The 24,854-nt window shown below is 39.3% G+C and overlaps 1 protein-coding gene and 1 long non-coding RNA gene across 5 annotated transcripts; one reads left to right on the top strand and one right to left on the bottom strand.

The window, feature by feature from the left end:
- The first annotated feature begins 1,980 nt into the window (after positions 1-1,980).
- LOC131475401 (uncharacterized) lies at positions 1,981-7,214 on the top strand. Its single transcript, XR_009242503.1, has 3 exons — positions 1,981-5,796; positions 5,877-6,208; positions 6,300-7,214. It is a non-coding gene; the product is annotated as an uncharacterized LOC131475401 (long non-coding RNA).
- A 2,752-nt stretch (positions 7,215-9,966) lies between these two features.
- On the bottom strand, positions 9,967-21,536 carry LOC131466497 (tropomyosin alpha-1 chain-like). 4 transcript variants are annotated; one of them, XM_058639761.1, is made up of 9 exons: positions 21,203-21,534; positions 18,028-18,153; positions 13,695-13,828; positions 12,558-12,675; positions 12,397-12,467; positions 12,218-12,293; positions 11,038-11,100; positions 10,895-10,964; positions 9,967-10,288 (listed from the first exon to the last, which is right to left on the bottom strand). In XM_058639761.1, the coding sequence occupies exons 1-9, from the start codon at positions 21,314-21,316 to the stop codon at positions 10,206-10,208; spliced, it is 855 nt and encodes a 284-aa protein (XP_058495744.1). In that variant the 5' UTR covers positions 21,317-21,534; the 3' UTR covers positions 9,967-10,205. The 4 variants fall into 4 exon arrangements, with proteins under 4 accessions (XP_058495744.1, XP_058495762.1, XP_058495752.1 ...); XM_058639769.1 differs by lacking the exon at positions 9,967-10,288 and adding an exon at positions 10,532-10,734 and having other exon boundaries at positions 21,203-21,536; XM_058639779.1 differs by lacking the exons at positions 18,028-18,153; positions 21,203-21,534 and adding an exon at positions 14,653-15,008.
- Positions 21,537-24,854: the final 3,318 nt, after the last annotated feature.

The raw sequence follows: 24,854 nt of genomic DNA, 5'->3' as shown, positions 1-24,854 counted from the left end.
GGCGTGACGTCAGACGCCGAAAATCGCGTGCATCAGCTCCAGTATAAAGACGCAACAAGGCGCTCCAGGATGGCGTGTTCGACCTGGTCCAGATTGGTGGCCCGTTCAGAATGGTGAGTAACTTTTGTCAAGTTATCTTAATGGTAGTGGTGGGTAAGTGAAGCCTTATGAAGCTCTGAATTGTTTCCATCTTAACAATTGTGTCGAAAAAGATTCAACGCTTCAGTGACAGTGACATCTGGTGGACAACTGAAGCCACAACAACCACTGTTTCAATCCCATGTCGGCAATTACAGTTTAGAGAAGACTGTGTGGTCATTTTAAGTGTTTTGTTCTTTCATACTTGCCCATACTGTAAAAGATCCCAGATTATCATCATTTAGAATAAATCTAAATTATATAAAGGGTTAAATGTTGTTGTTCTTAATTTTTAATTCTGCCTTTAGTTTATTTGCTCAATTTCAGCTTTTGCTTGAGCTGTGCTTCATTTTAAGCTTAATTTATATAATATTATAATAATAATAATAATAATGATAATTATATAGCTCAATTTTGGCTTAATCTCTGACACATTGTCAGCCAGTTATCTGAATTGGCAGCCGTTTTCTCTGGTTACAGCAGTTAAATCATTTGTTTAAATGGGGCTGCAACTCATTTCTATTTTCATTAACCTGTGATTTATTTTCATGTTTGGTCTATAAAATGTTACATTTTGTTTCACTGTTTCTAAATTCAGTTATATTCTTAAATTATTTGGTTTCAATGATTGCTTAAATAGAGCAAATAAATGAGGAAATATTCACATTCAACAAAATAAAAAGAATCTGAAACGCAAACACTTAAACCGATCCATTATCAAAACAGTCAAAACAAGACTAAAAACAAGTGAAAATGGCTGCTGTGCTGTTTTAACTCACTGTTCCACTCATAGTCATTACTATTGAGTTTTTCACTGGAAAGACTTATTTGTTTTTTATGTTAAATGTTTAAAAACAGATTCAGGGTTATACATGTCTTTTATAATTCTAAACCTTTATTGTAGTCATTAAAATACAAACTCTTTTTTTTTTTTTTTAAAGGAACAACCTGCTTCCTGCTCACAGAGACCAGGTCTGACGCGCCATATACAAAAGCCTGAGGCTGTCAAGAAAAGGCGAGTGACACCTTTAGAGATAATTTACTACATTATTGAAAATGTTATGGCTAATTTTCATAATGTATTTAACTGATGGCAATATATCATATTAATTTAATCACACATGTATAATATAAGTTGTTTGTGTTTTTAAAGAGTGTGGCTGTATGAGGTACTGACATTTCTATACTTGAACTTAAAAGGCTCTCCTTAAATCTTAATCAACTTTATTCTACATCACTTGTGATTATGTTAATTTCTTTGTTTCTATGTTAGAATAGAGTTTGTGCTGGTGTAGCGGCGTTGTACTCTACAAGTGTGTGTAGTTTAACAGACGACGTAGACCTTCAGGTTGGCAGTCTTGCCGTTTATTTCGGACAATATGTGCACAGAGCGTACCTGACGGAGGGATAAATAATACAGCCAGTCCACGGTTCCTCACACACACACACACACAACAAACTTGACAAACAAGTGTCCGTGTTGTGAGATGAGTTTTCTCTTTTTATGGCAAGTGGAATCACACGACTTCTTAACTCTGTTACATTGGCAGCAATGTTTTCTAGAGCTGCAACTAACGATTATTTTCATAATCGAGTAATCTATCGATTATTTTCTTGATTAATCGTTTGGTCCATAATTTAGTAATTGATTAGTAATCGAATTGTTTAAGCTCTAATGTTTTCACTGAAAGTGAGTGTTTATATCTCAGGCTGGGTGAACCATGTCTGTACCTCATACAAACACATTCTAGTTATTTTACACCTGTAACAGTATGAACTTGAACATGGTCAAGGCTGGAGACTGAACATGTTTTTGTTTGTCTGTTGTTTTCCCACAGATTGATCTTCATGAAGACTGTCAAATAGTAGGTGTGATGGTTTAATTCTGGGTGGCCGCTGTGTCCCCACTCTTTCTTGGCCGCTGTGCCTACATCTCTCTGCATTGTCCAACATGGCCACGTTCTTTCTATTCTCCTGCTTTACATCAGTCAAATAGCTGAAGGTTGTACATGGAGCATTTGCCACAGGTTGGTTTTGTATGTTCCGGTCCACTTTGTTGGGTGGTCTGTAAATCTGGTCCTTGTTGGTTATATTTTTGTGGAACTGCTGAGCGAGTGATTTGAAAGAATGAGGCGACTGATTCTTTTCTCTTTTCTATCGTGGCCATTAATCTACCGTTAGCCCTAGAACGTTAAAGTAGATCCTGGTGATCTACAAATATAGTACCTGGCTTTGGATGGCAGCTGTGCCAGTGCCATAGCCTTAGTATGGCCATACGTCCTTTAATGCAAGTAGGCCATGATCGCTAACTGTGCCCGCGCCTTCGTGAGCTACTTGTGTTCTTGTACGTGTGGCCTTGCGCGTATAGTCATGTTACATAGACAAACATGGGTGCCTTCCGCGTCCATGCACAGTAAGTAAACTAACCTGTACTTTTCTTCTAGCATCAGTCAAGAGGAGCACCGACATCCCTGCATGTCCATCTTAATTAGATTGCGTTTTAGTTACAATAAAATCTCAAATGTTAAGTAGTTTTTCTTTCTTGCTTGGCCGCCGTGCCATTACTATATCTATCTATATTACTATACCTGCTCTGACCTGAGTCTTCATTCTTCTATCTTTCTGATCTGTTTTTCCTAGTGTGTGTGCGTGTGTGTGTGTGTGCGTGATGACTGACCTGGACTGACGTTTATCTGACCTTTGGACCAAGACTAAAACTGGAGTTGACTTTACTGCACCAGAAAGGTGAACAACATTTATGCTGCAATACTGACAAGATGCACACCAATTAGACGACAAGCAAATTCAAATTCTTTCAAAAACAGGTAAAGGTTTTACCTTTCAGGTAAGTATTAAAGGCCTTTGCCACATGATCTTTGTGGGTAAATCACGTCCACTCAATTTATAAAGTTAATTTGCATCTAAACATTTACAATGCCTGACACAATGGCATTACAATAATCTCATTTTTTTTTTCACTGAGTGCAAAGGCCTTTATTTACACACTGACACATGCCAAGACTGCTGTCATGGCATGTGTGTCTCTCTCTCTCTCTCTCTCTCTCTCTCTCTCTCTCTCTCTCTCTCTCTCTCTCTCTCTCTCTCTCTCTCTCTCTCTCTCTCTCTCTCGCTCTCTCGCTCTCTCTCTCGCTGGTCTGTCTGTCTCTCTCTGTGTCTGTCTCTCTTGCTGTCTGTCTGTCCTGTGTGTCTGGTCTCCGTCTGTCTGTCCTGTGTGTCGGATTTAGTCACTTTTTTAGTCTCAACTTAAATGGATGATTTTAAAGTTGATTAGTCTTGAGGCGTCCAATTTTGAATTCTGGTACCTTATTTTGAAATGGCTTTAATTTAAAAATGTAATTTTGGTCTTGAATCTGAGTTATCATAGTTGCAACTTGGACTGTTGACAAAAGTTCTAAAGTTCTTTCAAAGTCTGTAAAAATGTAGTAACTGATTATGATGAGCTAGACCAGGTCTTCCTTTATTCTCCACTGGTAATTGCTTTGATAAGATAACTGGATCCTGATTTGATTATGAAGCTTAACTTTTGATTTATATGCAAGTGTAGTCACATTAGATTGTAGGTGTTATTCAGCCCATGGATAATGTTATGATATACTTTAAATCTGGCATTTGTTGGCACACCTTTGATATCATTTAAGTCTTAAACTTTACGCACTGCCATCAGCCTTTGTTGTCGCTAACTGAAATCAAACTCAATATTAATGCTGACTTGTCTCACTCTGCCAAGTTTATTTCCCTCTAAAGGAGTTGAACCTTTTTGTGTTCATAGTCTTTTTGCGCGTCATGTTGGGAGGCCTCCCAGCAGGGGATTTTTATCTTCCCCTGCAAAACTATGCGTTACTCGTCTTAGGGATGCAGGGCTATCCTGCATCGTTTCTTTCTTAAATGAGATTGTAGGTTTGAGGATTAGAGCGCGTTTCTTTTCTTTAGGAGGACACAAACCTGGCAGAGAGACAACTCGGATTATTTAAGTGAAAGTTGCACCAAATGTTCAAACTTTCGATACGATGACTTGAAATAAAACTTTTATTCTGTGGGCTGAATTCAGACAGAAATCAGACAGAATTTGGCTTAATGTTAAAGACTGTTGTGCAGCTGCAGCTTTTTAATGTATTTTTGGTGATTTGATTTGTTTCTTGGATTGACTTGGTGTCTGGAGCTTTGTGGTTAACAGTGATCATGTAAACATGTAAACACAAGTGGGCTTTTGCCTCTTATTTGTGAAGCAGGCAGCTGGTTGAAATGATAGGACTTTATGGCTTGCCCAAAATGGGATTTTTGATAGATCATAGGGTTAACACCTCACTATACACTAGCTATTTATGTGAAGTGTCTGTAGTCCATTATTACCCATGACTTTCTTTCAAATTTCACAATTTAGGCATCTTGTAGAGTCTTTAGGAAGATGCTTAATCCCAATGTCTTGGTTGGTTGCATGAGAAACTTCTATCTCTTAGATGTGTTGGCGAAGTTCCTCCTCTGATTTTTGTAGACTTGCCCCAAAGTTTCTCTCCGCTTTAACTCTTGTTGAGCTTTGCATTAAATAATTCCTCCAACTTGTCTCCATATCAATTGTTTTCTCCCTGCAGATTTCCACCACCCACTGCTGCTGTTGCCTCTGCTAAAGGTAGCCGTATCCTGATTCACTGCGTCTTCATGTGTTGGGTAAGAAGTGTCATTAGACTATTAACAATGTAAACACCTTTAAATGCTTGATCTAATTTACCCAAATGGTTCATCAGTTTAGGACAAAAAAATCATTGAATATGACATTGTTGGGGTCAGTAATCTGACCTCCAAATGTTTGGGAAACCATGCAAAAGATCGCAAGCTCTCTGCATGACCCAACAGCATCGATGTTTGAGTTATTTAATTGCTCAATTTTTAAATCAGTCAAGATTTTATGAGCTGGGTCTTCTTCACACAACAGAGAACAAGGTAAATTGAGTCGACTCGTAACATGGTAAGGCAGTTTGTCTTTCCCCTTCTTCTCTTTGTGTGAGGAAATCTGGCCACGGATCCTGACTGAGTGGCATACCATGACTGTGCAGTCTACAAAATCAGATAAGGATCCATCTGATTTTGTGACTCAGCCTGTCATGATTTGCTTTTATCTTCCTCTGAAACAAAGGATTGGAATGGACAGGTTTGTAGTGTAAATCACATCACATGTAGATGATGAAGCATTTGTTTAAATTGGAGTCAAGCATTTTCAGGCGTCTGCTTTGTCAATACTCTGGTGCCACGTCTTCCCAAACACACGAGAAGCTCTGAATTGTGAAACTGCTGCCTCTTGCAGATGTTACAACAGCAATGGTTGTTGAAAGGCTGCAGGGAGAGAAAATGAGATCTGAGGACAGGAAAGTGGAATTGATTTCATGCTTAGCAAAATGAGGGTTTCAGCAGAAGACCTTTTTGTGGCGAGGCTACGGAATCAGAAGGAACGTTTGTCTGGGCAACTGGGAGATTTACAGTTTTTCATGCAGCCAACCAAGACATTGAGGTTAGCATCATCCCAAATGGCTGGCAGAGATTGCTTGTAACTGTCAGTGTAGGACAGGAAAGGCAGGTATAGGTTAGGGAGGGCATCCATCGGTGAGCTCTGACTGGACGTGAGGACCTGTCACACTTGACCAGGTGAGCCACCTGAAGATTTGTCATTTGTTTACTTCTTTTTTTTTTTCTTGTGACTTATCAAATTCTTCGTTGTTTTGAAGAGATGAATGCTGCAGCACATTCCTGGATCAGAGGACTCCATGTTGGACACCACGACCCTGGAGAAGTCCCGTCCTGGATGGCTGCAGTGATGACCTAGCCCAAGATGAACCGACCCTTCTACGACGAGGACGTCGCCCGAGATGAACCGACCCTGCTACGACGAGGACTTCGCCAGAGATGAACCGACCCTTCTACGACGAGGACTTCGCCCTAGATGAACCGACCCTTCTACCACGAGGACTTCGCCCAAGATGAACCAACCCTTCTACGAGAAGGACTTCGCTCGAGATGAACCGACCTTTTCCACCTCTTTTCCACGGGATGTCTTCAGGTACGTTCTTTCAGATGGTACTCAATGTTTAATCCATATTTACTTAATACTAAAGTTTGCTGACTCTTATTTTCTTTTATTTTTTTGTTAGATGTTGGACCTTGCCAAACTGTACACATGCCTCAATGGCTGCTACGTCACTCTGCCCAACAGGACATGGTCACCGAGATTTTTTTTATTTTTTAAATGGACATTTAACCCCACCCTGTCCCCTCTGACCCACAACCACACATGACAAAACACTGTACATGTGATGCATCACCACACTAAAATATGCATGACCCAACAGCATCGATGTTTGAGTTATTTCATTGCTCAATTTTTAAATCAGTCAAGATTTTATGAGCTGGGTCTTCTTCACACAACAGAGAACAAGGTAAATTGAGTCGACTCGTAACATGGTAAGGCATTTCGTCCTTCCCCTTCTTCTCTGTGTGTGTGAGGAAATCTGGCCACGGATCCTGACTGAGTGGCATACCATGACTGTGCAGTTTACAAAATCAGACAAGGATCCATCTGATTTTGTGACTCGGCCTGTCATGATATGCTTTTATCTTCCTCTGAAACAAAGGATTGGAATGGACAGGTTTGTAGTGTAAATCACATCACATGTAGATGGTGATGGTGTAGAGACACTGCTACTTTCAGCCTGTAATGTTAGACATTGAAAACTTGTATTTATTGCCTTCTTTATATCAAGTAAAACTTTTGTTCTTAACTTTATGGTTGACTTGTATTTTTTCTATGATGAGTGTTATTTTGACAAGTTAGTGCTTTGAACTTAAAGATGTGGAATTATTTTAAAAAGAATTGCACTGATCTGTTACTGTAGACTTGGCACCTTTTGACACTGCTCCAAGTGTTTGGTTGATCTTAACCAGAAAACTCAACCCTATATGGATTTGTACAAGGTTTTAAAGGGAATATAATAAATTGGACTCTAAAGCAGGGAATGCTACAGTGGATGGTGATGCTGCTACTTGCCCCCATCTCACAACTTCCTTACTTCTAGCTACTAACACTAAATATGGCTAATGCATAAAAGTATGACACTGAACATTAGAACTACTTTGTTTTAAAATGCCTTCTTTTAACTATAGATGTATTTTTACTATTTTATTTCATATGGCTTTTCATTTTATCTTTAAATTCTGTCTTTACCATTTCACGCTTAAAGGTTTTATTTTTCTACTATAGAAAGCACTTTGTAGAGTTGTTTTGAAAAGTGCTATTAAAATAGTTATTTGAACAGTGTTGCAGTACCATTAACACCAGCAGCAATATGAGCAGCCACACATGCAATGTTAATATTTCTGACAGTCTCAGCCTCAGGTAGGTGATGTGAGGAATCACAGCCAGATAATGCTCCACACATTAGTGCAGGAAAATATTCAGCAGTTAAATAAAACACCAAAGTGTGAGGCAGAGATATACAAGATGTTTCTCAAAGTAATGATCAGACTTGGGACAACCGAGCGGTGGACAAAGAAGTCAGTGGCTTGTTGCAAGCTGCAAACACTGGTGACCCAAGATGGAGAGAGGGGTGAGGAGATGATTCTTCCAGTCTCAGCATCCAGTGCAATATGAATTCGACAGGAAAAAGAAATTCGACATTTTGGTTGTGTGATGATGCTTTTGTGGAGAAGGGGGCTGATCTTTTTCATGATCGATTCACTAGTCAATTATTTTTTTCAATACCTTCATACAGGCAGCATCAGGGCCGGACTATCATCAATCCTAGCAAGTTTGGTTCAGATTGGACCAGGATTTGCAAAGTTGTAACAGTTTTTTTTTTTTTTTTAGTATTTTCTGCTTCCACCAGGAGGCGCTGTTTTCAAAATGTACTGTTTTCAGCAACATAGTCATCTTCAGCAACTACCCATCATCAATGGGAAGTTTGGTTGGGATTGGACCTTCCATCGCAAAGTTATAAGAGTTTTGTTGTCTGTTGTGAAAAATCTGAATTATCGCCAACTTCGTTGCCCCATCTCGTATGCCATGCGACATTTAAAAAAAACAAACTTTTTAAAAAAACTAAATTAAATATTTGATATAGACTTGTTCAGGGCCGGAGTATCGTCAATCCGAGCAAGTTTGGTTCAGATAGGACCTTTATTCGTAAAGCTGTAGCAGTTTGTTTTTTGTTTCACCAATTTTGAGTTGGATACGAAAATCCCTGTAAAAGTTATTTACGAAAACGTAAAGTAACTTTTTTTTGTTTATTTTCTGTCACCACCAGGAGGCGATGTTTTCAAACTTGACAGTTTTTACATAGATGTCTTCAGCAATGGCCCATCATCTATCATCGCAAGTTTGGTTGAGATCGGACCTTCCATCACGAAGTTATAAGAGTTGTGCATCTCTTGTCCACAGTGATCTCACCACGTTTGAAGGTGATCACACAAAAGCTCTAGGACAAGTTCGTTCAAATACCATTGGTGCCAAAATTCACCCCAAGATGGCGGCCTTCCTGTAGAAGTTACGTCGTCGACTTTTATGACCGTCCTGACATGATTAACATGTGTATCAACTTCCGTTCATGTACGTGAATCACGAGAGAAAGTCACCTAATGAAAGCTGATTTTCATTTCCATAAGCCCCGCCCACTTCCAATTTTTTTTACGCACATTCCCCGAACCACTGTCGGACGTAAATTTACACCAGGTCTGATGCGGTCACAGAAATCCATGAGTTTAGGGGAATAGGAAAGGCCTCAAAAAGGCGATTTACTTCGAGGAAGAATAAAAAGAAGAATTCCTTCAGTTTAAAGAGGGTTCTACGCACCTTGTGCTCGAACCCTAATAACAATAAAATAACTGTCTTGTTATTTTTGCAAGTACATGATTTTATTACAGGCTTTTCTTAATTGTCTCTTATTACTTCACTGTGTTTTTATATTATTTATATATTATTTGTATTTAAATGCCCGATTCTATGGTTACAATCTTAACTTTTTTTTAAAAATGCTACAAAAATAAAGGCTATGATTCGCAGTGCTACTCATAATGAACGTGGTACATCAAATGCAGTGTGTTATCCAGAATTAAAACTCGAACAAATAAAATCAAGAAAAGGTTTTTTCATGAACAATGTCTTTAGAAGTGACCTTGAAAGACACGACAGACTCGGACCTGATCGGACTGGACCGGACCGGACCAGACCGGACACGTCATTTCTCGGTGCTACTGTACATACCGTGCATTATTCTTTCTGAAGAAGTGAACTTTTTGTGTTGTGATGTTTTTTAAAATGAATACCATGACCTGTGGTGTGTATTTATTGATCCGTTAACTTCCAACACATGAGTGGAGTAATCAAAGGTGTTGTTTTCCCTTTTGGACAAATAATGTTCAACTTGCAAAGCTTTAACACACTTTGTATAATGAGTTTGTTTAGTTACTTGTTTATCTGTGAAGAAGAAAGTATAAAACAGTTGAATACTGTCGTCACCTTGGATAACAAGAGAGTTATGACTCTTTACCATTATACCGTGTTCTGTATGCAGCTCATAAATAATGACACAATACTGTTGTGTTTAACACCGTTTCCATTTTTTGTGCCTGGGGAACTCAAGTGTCTTCACAAAGAAAAAGCCAAGCGCGTGTTAGCACAAGATAATTGAAGGGCGAGTTCTCCTCGTGTTGCACTTTATGGCTGTGTGTTGAAACTGCCTTCAGGATACGCAGAATCAAACATGCAGAAGTGGGCACGACAATGAGTCAACAACACACAGTAAACACACATCATTGACACCGCTGTCACCGTCAGCATCAGTTTTTATTTGTGCTCAGAGTTTGGGTTAAAGGAAATCCAGCATTGAAACTACAACATCTGGACTGCAAAATGTTTGTTTGTTTGTTTTAAACAAAAAAGACAAAGGAAACATAAATATATATAAAAATGGGGGTACACGTGTTTGAACAATTGGGAATAAGAGTGGAATTATAGAGACCCATGTAGAAAATATCTTTTATTGCTTGATGTCCCTCTTGGCATTTTACAAGCTGTTAAGATCCTGCAGTGTTTGTTCCAGGACTTGGTGCATTTCTGCGTTTTCTTCTTTTGCATGTGTTAGGTTCTCTGCAATTAAAAAAGAAGAAGGGCAGCAGCAGACATAAAGTACAGAGGCTGAGTTAGTGGACAGATCGGCTGATAACACAAGTACAACAATGTAAAAACCTAAAAATATACGCTTCCTCTTGTGGCTCATAATTATTGAAACTCTGTGAGAAAAGCTGTACAAACTGAGTGTATATAACAGAGATGACAGAGCTCTAGTGTGGCTGCATAGTGAGCTTAATAGAACAGACAGAAGACAGAAGGTAAAATAGAAACATCTTTATTGAGCTTTACTAAAATAGAAAAGCAGCAGAGAGATGAGGTGTTTCCAATAAGGCAAAGCGATAAAAAGGGAAAGGAAAGTGCGATGCAAGTGCAAGTTTTTTACAAGGTGTTCATATCATTGAGGGCATTGTCCAGCTCCTCACTGGTCGCCTTGTATTTCAGCTTCTGAGTGTACAGTTCATCTGCAGGTCCAAGCGCAGAGAGGAAGCAAGTGCCGGAGGTTCAGAGGGAAATTAGGAAATAAGAGGGAAAAAAGGAGAAATCAAGGAGGTAAATTAAGATCTTTAAAGAGTGAGAGAAAGAAACGGTGGGGTTCATAGCCGAGTTGAAAAGAAAGCATACCTTCTAAGTCATCTATGGCCTTTTCCAGCTTGGTCACTGATCGTTCAGCAAACTCTGCACGGGTTTCCGCCTTTAAAACAAACAAACAATAAATAATCCATATACTGTGTGTTGTGCAGAGTTTTGAGCAGATATGAACTTACATCTTTGAGCTTTTCACTCAGAACTTTGATCTCCTCCTCATATTTGTCTTCTTTCTCAGAATACTGCGGAGAGATCAAATAAATAGATTACGGTCATTGTTGTTGTTTTTGGTTTATTGGTTTACCTGATAAAAACAGAGGAAACACAGAACATAGTGTGACTTGGTAACAGTCCAAGGCCTCTATCATGAGGATAGATCCACCCATGTTTTATGATGGGCTTTATAGATGTTATAGATTTATTCCATATGTCCTCACTTGTTTTATAATATATTTAAGTCCATATTGTGAATCTTTTCAATGATGTCACTTCCAACACATTTGTGCTCATGCATTTCAAAGACACAATTCTCCAACTGTAACAAATATTCTTCTCCCATCAAGCATACATACACAGGCCATAGCATGACTCAGCAGAAATGCTGTTGCTGATTCTTTTTTTTACATTTTTACAGTTTGTGCAAAGTGAAGCATGGGATTTCCCACAGCGTCCACTTTTATTGATCTGCAGCACGCTCTGCAGGACAAGTGGTCGTCCTTGGGATCTTGGTCAAAGTCAGTCTTTGTAATTTTCTTCTGTGAGACAGAGATCCCTGGCATCATGTAATTTGCTCTCCCTTGCTTAACGTTACTCGATCGTGGACAGTGTCCACAACACAGCTAGTAATTATGACTCAGCGTTTGCTGCGCGCAGGCCTCGTCTATGTGCACCACGCAACGAAACAGTAACATGGCAAAGTGGCGTCGTAACAAACAGGGGAGACATTTACCTAAATATCAACTTCATTTCTTTCCTGCAGAAAATTCAAGCACTTTTAATGATCCGTGTCTATTTAGGGTGGTTTTCAAAAACTTATAAGAGCCTTGACATTTCCACTTGTCCGGTTGAGCAAACTTGAAGTTCAGTGGCCCCGAGATCATACGTCATATTTTTGTTGGTCACAAGATCTTAATACACTTATGACCTTAACTGCACTTTTTTCCCATTCATTTTGGAGGCCTGGTTTTATCTTATTTTTTGTACACTGTCATTATTTGACAAAATAACAAATATTTGATGTATTCAATGATTGTTTTGTGTTGCTATGCTCCACATTTAGGCTGTAAATGACTTTACTTTGGATGCTAAGTGCAGTCAAACACCACCCAACACACACGTTACAGCGGTAACAACACTTACCTTATCGGACTGAGCCTCCAGTGACTTCAGGTTGTTGGTGACATTCTTGAGCTCTTCTTCCAGGTCGTTACATTTGCTGCACGAAGCAGAAACATTGTTGTCAGTGTCTGTGAAGCTGAGGTGGCATCTTGATAAGAACTGAATTATGCTTGATGAGTGATTGATGTATCTGTGCTTACAGTTCTGAGATTTCTGCCCTCTCTTCTGCTTTCTCCAGCTCGCCCTCCAGGACCACCAGTTTACGGGCAACCTAAGATTCAAAGGACATGAAGTTACACTTGGATTTAATCGCTCCAGGACAATTTGAACGTCTGCTGAGGTGCGACGGCTGAGCCCGAACCTCCTCGAATTTGCGGTCGGCTTCCTCAGCAATGTTTTTGGCTTCTTTGAGTTGCAGCTCCTGAATCTCCATCCTCTCCTCGTCTTTCATGGCTCTGTTTTCGATCACCTTCATGCCTCTAAACACGAGGGAGACACACAGGAACACAACATTGTATAACTGGATCAATACGGCACCTCAGACACTATTTAAAAACAAACACGTTCTGTGGTAAATCATCTTGTTTCAGTCCTAAAGAAACAGCTTCTGCACACCGAGAGGTGCAACGCTGCCCTCCACAGTCAAATAAACAGCATGTGTTTAATTGCTTTGTGAAGGTTTGCGTTGTCTTAGGTTGCTTTTTGACATAAGCTATACATTTCAAATGTTCATAACCACTAGGTCTATTTTATATGCCTATATCTATATATATATATATATATATATATATATAGATGTTGATGATAACACGTTTCTGACTGTAGCACCCAATGACTTCCCATGTTGCAATTACACTACGATGAATCATTTATGTCAAAATGTGTTGACTTTAGTCTCCGTGCCCACAGCTGTGGTTAACAACAGCCTACACGAGTTCCTGCTGAGAGTTTCATAGCGGATCAAAATGATTAATCGATAGTACTCCCACAGTCCGTTATATCTAAATGACCTTCTGTCTACAGCTTGAATCTATTTAATTGGGTAAAGACATAAAAAAAATAAAAAATAAAAAAAACAGTAATGATGATTTTCAATGTGATATATATACACACACATATACATATATATGTATATATGTATATGTGTGTGTATATATATATATATATATATATATATATATATATATATATATATATATACACACACACACACATATATACATATATGTATATATACATATATATGGATATATATATGTATATATACATATATATGTATATGTATATGTATATATATATATATATATATATATATATATGTATATGTATAAACACACTCAATGAGATTATTCCACTGTTTTTATCACATTAAAACAGATGGAATTTTGGTATAATAGTCACAGGCCAACTGTTATTAAAATAGTTTTCAAAAGTGGTCAAAACATTGAACTTGATGTCCTGTTGCAGACATAATGACTGGTCCTGTGTGGACTGTCACCTTTCGCTCTCATCAGCAGACTTCTCGGCCTCCTCTAGTTTCTGCAGGGCCGTGGCCAGTCTCTCCTGGGCGCGGTCCAGCTCCTCCTCCACCAGCTGGATCCTGCGGTTCAAAGCTGCCACCTCGCCCTCAGCCTGCAGCAACACACCAGAGGACAGGAGAAGAGGGGGAGACACAGAGAGAGGGACAGGTTACAGGTCAAAGGTTAGCTAAGAGCCATGCATACACCAGGGGAGGCTGTCAGAGGTGAGGGAGCTGCACACATAATGTAAAAGCATTCATTTGGGTTGGTTTTCAGTGCAACCTGCTAATGTAGGTCACTGACATATTTTCATAATGAAAATGTGCCCCAAAAAGTTTCAAATCAGTCAGTGTCAATAGGATTTCCTAGGATAGAAAACAACAAATATTTCACAAACTTATACTAGCACTTACATGTTATATATCAAAGTGACTTTGCATACTTAACCTTTGTATTGCATAGATAGATAGATAAGTGTATATTGCAAAACCCATTTCCTGTGTCTGCTAAGAAGACTGGGACAAATCCATAACCATGCATACACAGATAATGAGCGCGCTCGCAGCTTGTTCTTCTTTTTTCCCCAGGTGCTGTAGTCGATGTAGGGCGTGTTGAAGTGAAATAACACAGCCGAACAATAACCTGAGAAGGAAGTGTCCTCACTATGTTGCCACACTGTACACGAGCCTTTAAAACCACACAAACGACACAATATCAGATAAAAATGAGCCTTATTCCATTTAGGACACGCGGAGGAATGTGGAACGTTTCAATTGGTTCTGTTGATGAAGTTGTGCGAGGTTTTCTCTCGCGTACATACCTGCCGTGAAACAGTGACAGGGACTGAGTCAATATTACTACTTTACATTAGAGCCTGTCACAAAGTAACAAGGCAAACAAGCAGCTCGGGCTGAATAAATAAATGAGTCATCTCACGTTTTCGCGCTGCTGTCGTTCAACGTCCAGATCATTTTGTAAAGTCGCCGCGCGCTCCTCCGCCTTATTCACTTGGTCGTGGAGCGACTGTATTTTCTTCCTCACTCCATCCATGATCTCGGTTACTTCTGTTGTTTCCCCTCTGAAGCAAAAGCAAGGAGGCCAAAGAAGGGGACGCAGCCCGCGCCGATATGCTGTTATCCTTTAAAAAGACTGTTTGGCGTCAAAGTTGCAAAGTTGAGGGAGGAAAAGTGCTTCCTTTTTTCTTCTCTCTCTCTCTCTCCCTCCCTTTCTCTCTCTTTCTCTCGGGCAGGAAATCAGGGACGTGCAGAGCTGGGGAGTGAGAGGGGGATGAAGTTTTCAGGAAATTTATGGTGAGATCCTCCAATCATGAGAAGAAGTCTGTCCCAGATGACATCACACAGGATTTAGGAGGGGAAGGGACTGCTCTGTTCCTCCACAATAGATGTGTGTGTATTCGTTTTTATTACCTCCTCAGGACTTTTTTCCGGCGAAAACAATGTGGCTTGTCAAGACCAGTAATCGTCATGGATAACAAAACCTGGTCCAAATGAGGCAGAACCTCAAAGTCAGGATTAAGATGTATGTTGTGATGGAGGCACTAACTAGTTGTGGTTATGGATAATCTTGTGTTTAGGCTGCCATAATGAATCAAAAGTCAGTGCAATGTCCTAAGATGAATACCTGTGCAAACGTGTGTGTGTGTGTTCATACTGTGTACATTTGTGTGGACCACAAATATATTTTAACACAGGAAGTGAGGACATTTTGGGAAAGTGAGGACATTTTGGTTGGTCGTGTTCTGTTCGGTTAATACCTGGTTTTAGGTTTAGTGTTGGAATGATGTATTAAGGGGAAGGTGTTTAAAGATTATATGAGTGTCCTCACTAAGATAGCTGTAAAATATGCTATCCAAAATAAGACCTGGTTTTAGGGTTAAGGTTAGAATCAGGGTAAGGGTTTGAATGTATAATGTGATGAGTCTCCTTGCAATGAAGGAAGTGAAAGTGTGTGTTCCAGGTATTACTCATGTTGTGGGGACCTAAACCTCACATTATGGGGTGGTGTATTCCTTATGGGGGCAGAAAGCAAGTCCCCATAATAGAAATAATTCCATTTTAAGGTCAAGACATGTTTGATGGTCAGGTTAAGGTTCGGGTTAGGCCAATCGTAGATATGGGTAAGATTAGAGTAAATCTCCAGGAAATTAATGCCAGTCAGTCTGAAGTCTCATATTCGTTACCTCTTTAAGGCCTTCCCTGACTTTATGGTCAGGTAAAGGTTTTTAAGTTAAGTGATAACATACCCAAGTAAATGGGAGTCCATTGTAAGTGCAGTGTCCTAAACATCATTTCTGTACAGACCTGTGTTTGTGTGTTTAGCAGGTTTTGAGAACACATTTTTGCTCCAAGCCCCTCATTGTGAGAACATGCTAACACTCTGAGGACAACTAAGCACGTCCTTATATGGCAAATGTAAGGTGTTGCCCACGCAGGCTGCATTTTTGTGCTCTGATTGCAGAAGAAGGGAAACGTGCTGTGCTTGAATCATCTGCCAGGTTCAGATGCCCCTGAATCACGGTTATGAATGTGTGACGTGAACATGAAAAGAGAAGAAAAAGGAAAAGAGTGTGATTGATTGATTGATTGTGAGTGAAAGATTATGAGGTCAGTTATGAAGTAGACGCAGATAACAAAAGGTCCAAGTAGCAGTAAAGGTGGGCACTGTGATAGTTCAGCTGGGGTTGTTGATGTGCAGTTGCTTGGGGATGTAAATTGACTTGTTTTGCAGAAATGGCAGAAATGGCCTGCAGCCTTTGGAGAGCAGTGTCGCTCCCTTAAACCTCTCCACCTACTCCTTCTCGCCAAGGTTTCTCTGCATGCCCTTATCTTTCATTTCTATGTATCAGCATCACATAGAAACATTACATTGTCTAATTTTGTTTACCTGGCCTTTAATCACCCAACCTTCACTGTGTGGATGCACTTATTTATTGTGATTTTAGATATTTAACTAAAACATGAGCGCTATGAGTTCATGAACTTATTCAAAAATGCTAAAAAAAATATAATTGTGACATTATCTTTTTAATTATTGTTCAAAGCAAAATGCCAAATATGTACTGGTTCCATTCCTTTAGCTTTCTCTGTCCTGTGCTAGAAAAGTGAATATCTGAAGATGTGGGACCAGGGCTGTAAGTGTAATCGTTTGTCACCATTCCCAACATGAATAGACAAAACAATAAATCAATAAAGATAATCAGCAAAACAACCCATAATCATCATGATAATAGTTAAATGCTCAAACATGGGTTTGTTAGCCTAATGCATCTTCCTTAAAATTACACAAAACATAAAAAAGAAATGAAAGGGCAACCACAGCTGGAAAAACTGTTTTAAGATTTAAATGATTTCTAGTGTCATAACATTAATATTAGTCATAACTGACATGGGTGACTTGAGGGTGAAATGACTAGTCCAGACTGCCTGTCTCCTTTCTCTCTCTCTCTCTCTATCTCTTTCTCCCTCTCTCCCCTGAACCATTTGTGTTCTGTTGAAGAGAAAAGCGAAAAGCGACAAAAAAAACAATAGATGAATGAGTTCATCTTTAAAGGTGAACGTTTGTAACCATTGAGTCCAGACAGAGGAGGTTGTAATACATCCCCCCACCTTCAAAAAAAAGGTGGGTGGAGGGCAGAGCATTGATTTCATTAGACACTGCAGTATAAGGTTCTCTGTTTGCTTAAGCGGCATTCCTGGCATTCCTGCTCGGCCACAGGCTGGCCAAGTTTTGTCTGTGCTTGAGAAGTAGTTGGGTTGCTGATTTGAGATAGTCACCAATAACTCACATATAGTGAGTCGCAACAGTACCTGGGTAAGGAGATAGTTAGGAGACTAGTTATTTTATGACTGTTTTAAGGTTGGTTTGCTTCCAGCAGGTGATTCTACAGTACACCGTGCCCCAGTGTGAAAGTAGGAAAATGCCTAAAGGCTTTACTCTTTCTGACAAGTGACAAGTTTCTTTGATTAAAAGAAAAATCTTAAAATGAACGTCTGAATGTGAGTAGTTTAATCACTTTGCTGCAGTGTGTCATCCCTCTGAGGGCTGCTAAACTATTAAGGTGAGTCCAGACATGCCTTTTCTGCAGGAGTGAGCAGTGAGAACAACACTCTTACTAAGTACTGAATTCACTCATTCTTCAATGTTGATAAGGAAGACCTGAATCCTGTTCTCAGTCATGGAACAATATTTACTTCAGTCAAAAAAAAGTGGACATAGATACTTTATGAGAATGTGGTGTTCCACTGTAATGTGCATAATGTATTTCAGATGGTGTCCTCCTGTTAAACTCACATCTCCGGCCTTCTTCTCCGACAGCTCCAGGCTCTCCTGAGCTTCCTTCAGGGCCTCTGAGAACTTGTCCAGCTCATCCTCTGTTCCCTTCAGTTTCTTCTGCAGAGCCACCAGATCATCCTCCAACTGTAACACAGTAACAGAGACTGAATTAAATCATGTATTGAATTAATAAGATATATTATCAGGTTTTGGCTCTTATTCTTGATCGTTTCCAGACAGATGCTCATCAGTTAACATTATAGGTGACTGGAAATGATTTCTATTTAAACAGGAGCTAACAGCCATGGTCAAGGATCTTTGACTCAATGTTTACCCACAATGGTGCTTTGAGCTAAATGCTAATATGAACCAACAGTGTCACCACTAAAATGTTCATGGTTAGCAGGTAATTATATATTTTTTTTTTCATTTCATTTATACACATACCATACAGACAAGGAGCACACCCACCTATTAATGTATTTACATAAAACACAAATGTGGTTGCTTCAAAATCAGACTATGTACAGATATGGAGGAGGGGCAAATGGTGCAAAAAGAAAAAGGCATAAACAGGAAACAAAAAGTGGATAAAGAAGAAAAATATGTGACTGGGGTATAAAGTGGTACAGATGAGAGCCCGCCAACACCATAGCGTTCCACAGTAGAATTAATAACCCCTATAGTTAATAATATAATATAATATGCATAATCATCTATTTTGGGTATTCATTGGAGCAATTTAACAGGTTTGTTTTGATTAATTTTGCTTTTACTAATCAATGATGAATCTTTGCTCCGAGGTAAAATGTTTACATTAATCACCATGACCTAATTCTTACCTCACTTATTACCTTATTGGTCAAAATTAAAGAGATTGAACTATTTAAAATGTTGATGCAATGAACGTAGAGGACAGATAATGTGTCTATCTAGTAGGTAAAAGTGGGTCAGTGGCTAGCTTGGCTCAAAGTTGCTCTTATTTTTAGTAATATACTGTAAGAATGAATTTGGGCAATTTGTTCAGCAGAAACTAGATTCAACGTAAGCCATGAATTGTAAAGGTGGTTTAAGTTCCAGTGTTTATTGGTAGATATTAAATGTTCTAGTCATAAATTGGAAGGTGTATGAAAAAAACTGTTCTGCAGGAGCACAAGTGGATGTGTGTTTTGCATTTTGAATTGGAAGATTACTATGCAAACAAGGAAGTGTGGCTCCACCCCTATATGAGTGGAGAGCACTGTGAAAGAGCGTTTATATTTGGTATGTGAAGGCCACCGTAGATCCCTGATGCATTTGGGAAAGGGAGGGGTGAGTGGAGGAGTCCTTCATTTGTTGCACTCTGCTGTGTCACCATTAGATGTCACTAATTCCTACACGCTGGACCTTTAAGAGTCAGCAAAAAGCCATGTGTTGCTGGAAGGACATTTTGTTCAGGTGAAGACTCATTGTCTACCAGGCCATGTGGGAGGGGCATAAGGCGGGGTCCAACGCAGGGCTCCATACTCCATACAGACAGGCCCTCAGTCGAACCAAGATTTGAACCGGTGACCTTCTTGCTATGACACAACAGTGTTCTAGCCACTATTCCGCCATGTGGCCCGATGTTGAGAGTTCAGTTTTGTGTATTTTCAGGGCCTTTCGTCAGCCTCATCTCGTTGCACCAAGAATAGCAAAGAAAGCGTCTCTCAGCTCTGCTTCTATCTAAACAAAGTGCTCTACATAATCTTCTTGGATTTCAGGCTGTCCGTCCCTTGACATGGAAGACAAGCTGTGGGCTGATGTGCGGTGTCAGTGACAACTGTCATTCATGTGCTCTCTGCGGAGATGATTATTGCATTTCCCAGCCAAGAAAGGAGTCTTTCCACTTACTTTAATGTAGATCTTGACTGTGTCCAAGCCTCTCCAACTCCCTGCTGTCTAGCATTCCTCTCACACTGCCGTGATGACGACACAATACCATTCACAGTCCAATAATTGCCTCTCTTTTTACCAACCTCAAATAGCCTATTACTTTTCCAGATTCGACTTTGCTTGTAGCAAGTGATACATGTGCACTATCATTAAGTCAGCCCCCCAAAATGAAGTAATTTGAGGCTCCAGCAACGTTGAGCCAAAAGTGGTTCTGCAGATATTTGGAATTTGTGAGTTTTCTTTTAATATTGTGCAGACTTTGATTCAAATAAGCACAGAGCAGCCGCTGTTCTGCATACATTCTGATTCCTGCAGCAGCAAAGTTTGACATCTTTTAGTGTCCAGCAGTCGTCACTTTATATTTGTGTTTCTCCTGCAGCTCACTTCAAGACAAGACCCCTGGGTTTAGTCTCAGCTGCTCTCTGTAATTCAGCATCTGATGCCTCAGGAAATGCTTAACATTGTTTTCTGCGCTCCACAGTTCAGTAGAAGTGTTTGTCATTCTATTTTTCATTCTTATGCCAGCCATTAATCTATTTATATTAGAAAATTACAACCTTTAAACTAATAACCACAAAATATAGAGTCCTTTGGTGTCACACTGAAACCATTGCTGCTGTGTCATGGTATGACACAAAAGGTTAATTTATAGTATATGTGCTTTTATTAAAAGTCAGATAGTAATACCACGTTATTTCAGTAGTAATCAACAAGTAAACTTATGGTAGTAACAATGTATGTGAGACACAATGGAGAATGACTTTCAACTTCAGAATCAATTTTGATTAACACACCTTTTTTAAATAAAAGCAATATATTAATGCCATGGTATTATTGTAAGATTATCTCATTATTACCAAACATCATTATTATTATTATTATTATTATTATTATTATTATTATTATTAATATTAATAAAACGGTGGAAAATTACTATAATTACCACAACATTACAAATTGCACCTCTTACAAAAGTATTATCATGCTATAAATGCACAATGCAAGTGTTTCTTGTTATTTATAGTCAAAGATCAATTTATGGAACTGCTTGATTTTTGATTGATTTTGTATAGTCAATATAGCAGAGTATGTATCTCCAGTATATGCATTTATTCTAATTCTGCCACTGCTTCAGTGTTGCTTTGGTGTTAAATAAGTATGTTATCAATACAATATATTTATGTGTGAAAGTAAATATGCAGTAATATTGGTAGATTTTTTTGTTTTAAAGCTATACGAGAGGACAATATTTGCTTTTTCAGTCCTCCACGCATCTCACCTGCTTGCATTTATCCTCCGCTGTCTTTTTGTCAGACTCCGCCTGTTCTGCCCTGTCGATGGCATTCTCCTTGTCCAACTTCAGCATCTGCATCTTCTTCTTGATGGCCTCCATGGTGACAGTGACGGTTGGGTCTCAGTGTCTTCAGCGGGAACCAAAAAGTTTTTATCTCTTCAGGTGTGAAGCCGTTACAGACAGTCTGAGGCAAAGTCCTCACAAGAGACCTCGCAAGGTTGACAGGGAGAGCAATGGGCAGATGAGGAGAGGAGGAGGGAGACAGAGGGGGAGCTCAGAGAGAGTGAGCACAGGAGGATGCAAACTGAGAGTCAGTAGAACTTGTGATTTAAACTTGACTGGTGGTTTGGAGACAGCCCCAATCCCCAGTGACAGCCCTTTCCCACCCGTTCTGCCACTCCCCACCACGGCTACTTTTTGTGCCCCCCCCCCTCCCTGAAATTCACCCCTCAAAAGCTCTTGGAGGAACAGCATGAGGGAGATGTTTATATTTTGGCAATATCCAGACTGTGTCCTTATTTGGATCATGGCCTTTCTGTTTTGAACAGAACAGACGGTGAATATCAGATAAGAAGCAGGAGAAGAATCTGGAGCCCAGACATCAAAGGACATTGTTCACATTAGTAATACCACTTAACTTTAGATTATTTTTTCTACCCTGTGGTCTGCTTAACTATATGCCTATGTACTTACTTAGGAATGTTCAAATTGATGTTAATACCAGAGTTGGTTAGAAAGCACATAGTTTTCATTCTACCACGGAATGAAAAGAGGCTGTATGGAAAAATATCCAGCCAAAGAAAATTTGGGGGGAAAGAGCCGTCTGCATGTGATCTACACCAGACAGCCAGAGCTTTACAGCTGAGCTGCACAGACATAAACTATGGATCTACTGCAATTAAGATCCTCTTAATTGCTATTGGTCTGACAGACCTTTATTTAGACCTGTTTTCTGTAACTTGTGAGAAAAAAACACTTTGTTGAGTAAGATTATCCAACCTGCTGTGGTGGAGTATAAACATGCACCCATGAGATATTTGGAATGTGCCTCATTGGTGGTATTAACAGGCTGCTTACACTAATACTGATGACACATTGAAATGATTGAGAATGTGAAGCACATGTGCACAGAGCTCTTTATTTTAAAATGATGAATTTTACCGAGAATGATTAAAAATCTCTTTTGCAAGAGTTTCCTGGCCAAGACAGGCAGCAGTACATAGAAGTCAGGGCACAGATCCAACAAAAGAGACTTTTAAATGATTATTTTCATAATCATTTAATTTGATGATTATTTTCTCGATTAATCCATTAATTGCTTGGTCCATAAAATATCAGAAAACCTTAAAAAATGTTGATCGGTGTTTGTCAAACCCAGAAATGACGACGTTCTCAAATGTCTTGTTTTGTCCACAAACCAAAATGATTCACTTTTAATGATTTCTTTGTTATCCAGAGCAAAGAAATGAAGAAAATACTCACATTTAAGAAGCTTAAACAATCGGAAATCTTGTTTTAATCATGAAAAAATCTTCATTTCAGCTCGACTTTTAATCTCAATGAGTTTTACTCAGATATTTGTGTGTGTGAGGAGCGTGTGTGCTCCAATAGTAGTAAAAATCTGTAAATATTTTTATATTATTACGAGCTGTCTTCCTTATAATTACAAAAGCAGACACATAATGTAATTCAAGAAACCTTATGGCATTTACAGAAAGCATGTGTGTGTGTGTGGGGGGGAATCAACACTGATGGACCTGTCTTTTTTCTTTCAGCTCTGCTGTGCCAGCTGCTCCAGTTAAAAATAAAGACTATGGGGAAAAGTCAAGGAACGATGACACTTGCAGTGACCTTTAAAAAAACGTATACAGTAGATAGAACCAGGTTGTTCTTCTCTGTACATTTGCCCTGCGATGGACTGGCGACTTCGCCCAATATCTACAGGGACTGGCGTCAGCTCCCCTATGACTCACGTGAAAGATAGAGCACTAGAAAATGAGTGATTGCGCATTGTGACTAGGGTTATAGTTATAGTTATAGTTATAGTTATAGTTGTTGTCATCTCTTATACAGACATTGCCTTAGCTGTACTTTCTTGGCACAGAGGGCAATCAGAATTTTGCAGATATTGCAGCAAATTTGACTTTCATGCATCTCCAAATTTTGAAAATAAATAGTATTTGCTCCAGATAAACACAACTAAAGGATTCACTGTGAGGTAAGAATAATAGTATTATGTGAAAAAAAACAAAAAAGAAAGTTTTTTATTTATCCCTCATTTGTACAATGTACTGTATGTTCTTTTCAATAAAAGATTGAAACCGGAGCTTTTTGGCACAACTTGATGAAAGTGTTGGCAGTTTCATAGTTTTACAAACCTGAGGGTAACACAAGCTTATACTATATAATGGCCTGCAGTGATAAGAGCAGCGACTGCCTGCCTGTCATATTTGGTCTGCCATGGTGATGGCTGATTATACTGCTGCTGCTTAGATAAGAGTACTTTTCTAATTTAAGGTAATCAATTAATTTGGACTGTTGCTCTAAGTGATGACTTGCTCAGGTTGGATGGCAAGTCACAGTGAGCTGTGCAGGGAGCAGGAGGGATGTTTGGAGCAGCGCCAGAGAGGAAGAACAGAGTGAAAGGGAGAGGAGGTAAGGGAGAGAAATCAGAACCCTCCCACAGGAAACTGAGCTAAACTCTTCGTCTCCTTGTATGGTAAAAACTCCCCCGAAAGCCACAGGATCGCCTTGGGAGCAGAGTCAAAGTCCTGCTAAGTATAAATCACAAAACCATGGGAATAGTGGAGCAGCAGATTAGAGTGTATATGAATGCTACCGCCAACACTACAAATTACAACAGTTTTAGCAAACTCACAATAAGTGCTCGATGTCATGCAAGAGATATGTGGACACTTTCGGTTTTACTAAATCATCCATGCAGTGCAATAATCAATGACATAATAATGTACTGCCAATGTTAATATACAAGTATACACTTTAAGAAGATAGAGGTTATACTGTATTTGCATGATGAAAGGGAGTAAATATATCAGGGATGACACTATTATTGTTGAGTTTTTTAAAAAAGATTTAAACTTATTAAAGAAATAGATATCGTCATGTTGGAAATAAATAAACAAATACAAAATACCTTTGCAACACGGATACACATCTGATTCATCAAATATGTAACACCTGCATGTTTACAGTGCGTCACTGCTTACTGACACAAACCCCAAAACCCTCATCCAAAATAAACACGACGGCCCTCTTCCGACTTTTGTAACAACACGTCCATGAGCCATGTGACAACACCCAGTGATCCCCAGCGACACACAAATGCTGAGCAGAGTGAACTGAAGTGTATGGCAGTCTGTTATATTTAACTCTGTCCACTTGGAACAATGTCTACGCTCCATCTTACGAGCCAAGGGATCGGAGATCTGTTACTTGGAGCAGACAGTTGTCTCACATGAGTACGGCGCTGAAAGGCAGTTCACACCAAACGGGGGAAGCGTTTATGAAGATAGAGCACAAAGATGGCCGCCACTGTAAAATACATTTGATTTTGATCAAAATGAACCACCGTATCATATCCTTCATCACTTCACATCCCCATCACTGTGTCTTAATG

The sequence above is a fragment of the Solea solea genome, chromosome 1 (genome assembly GCF_958295425.1).
Source record: "Solea solea chromosome 1, fSolSol10.1, whole genome shotgun sequence".
Taxonomy (NCBI): Eukaryota; Metazoa; Chordata; class Actinopteri; order Pleuronectiformes; family Soleidae; genus Solea; species Solea solea.
The sequence above is the reverse complement of the archived record's forward strand: the minus strand, read 5'-3'. Positions and strand labels throughout refer to the sequence as shown.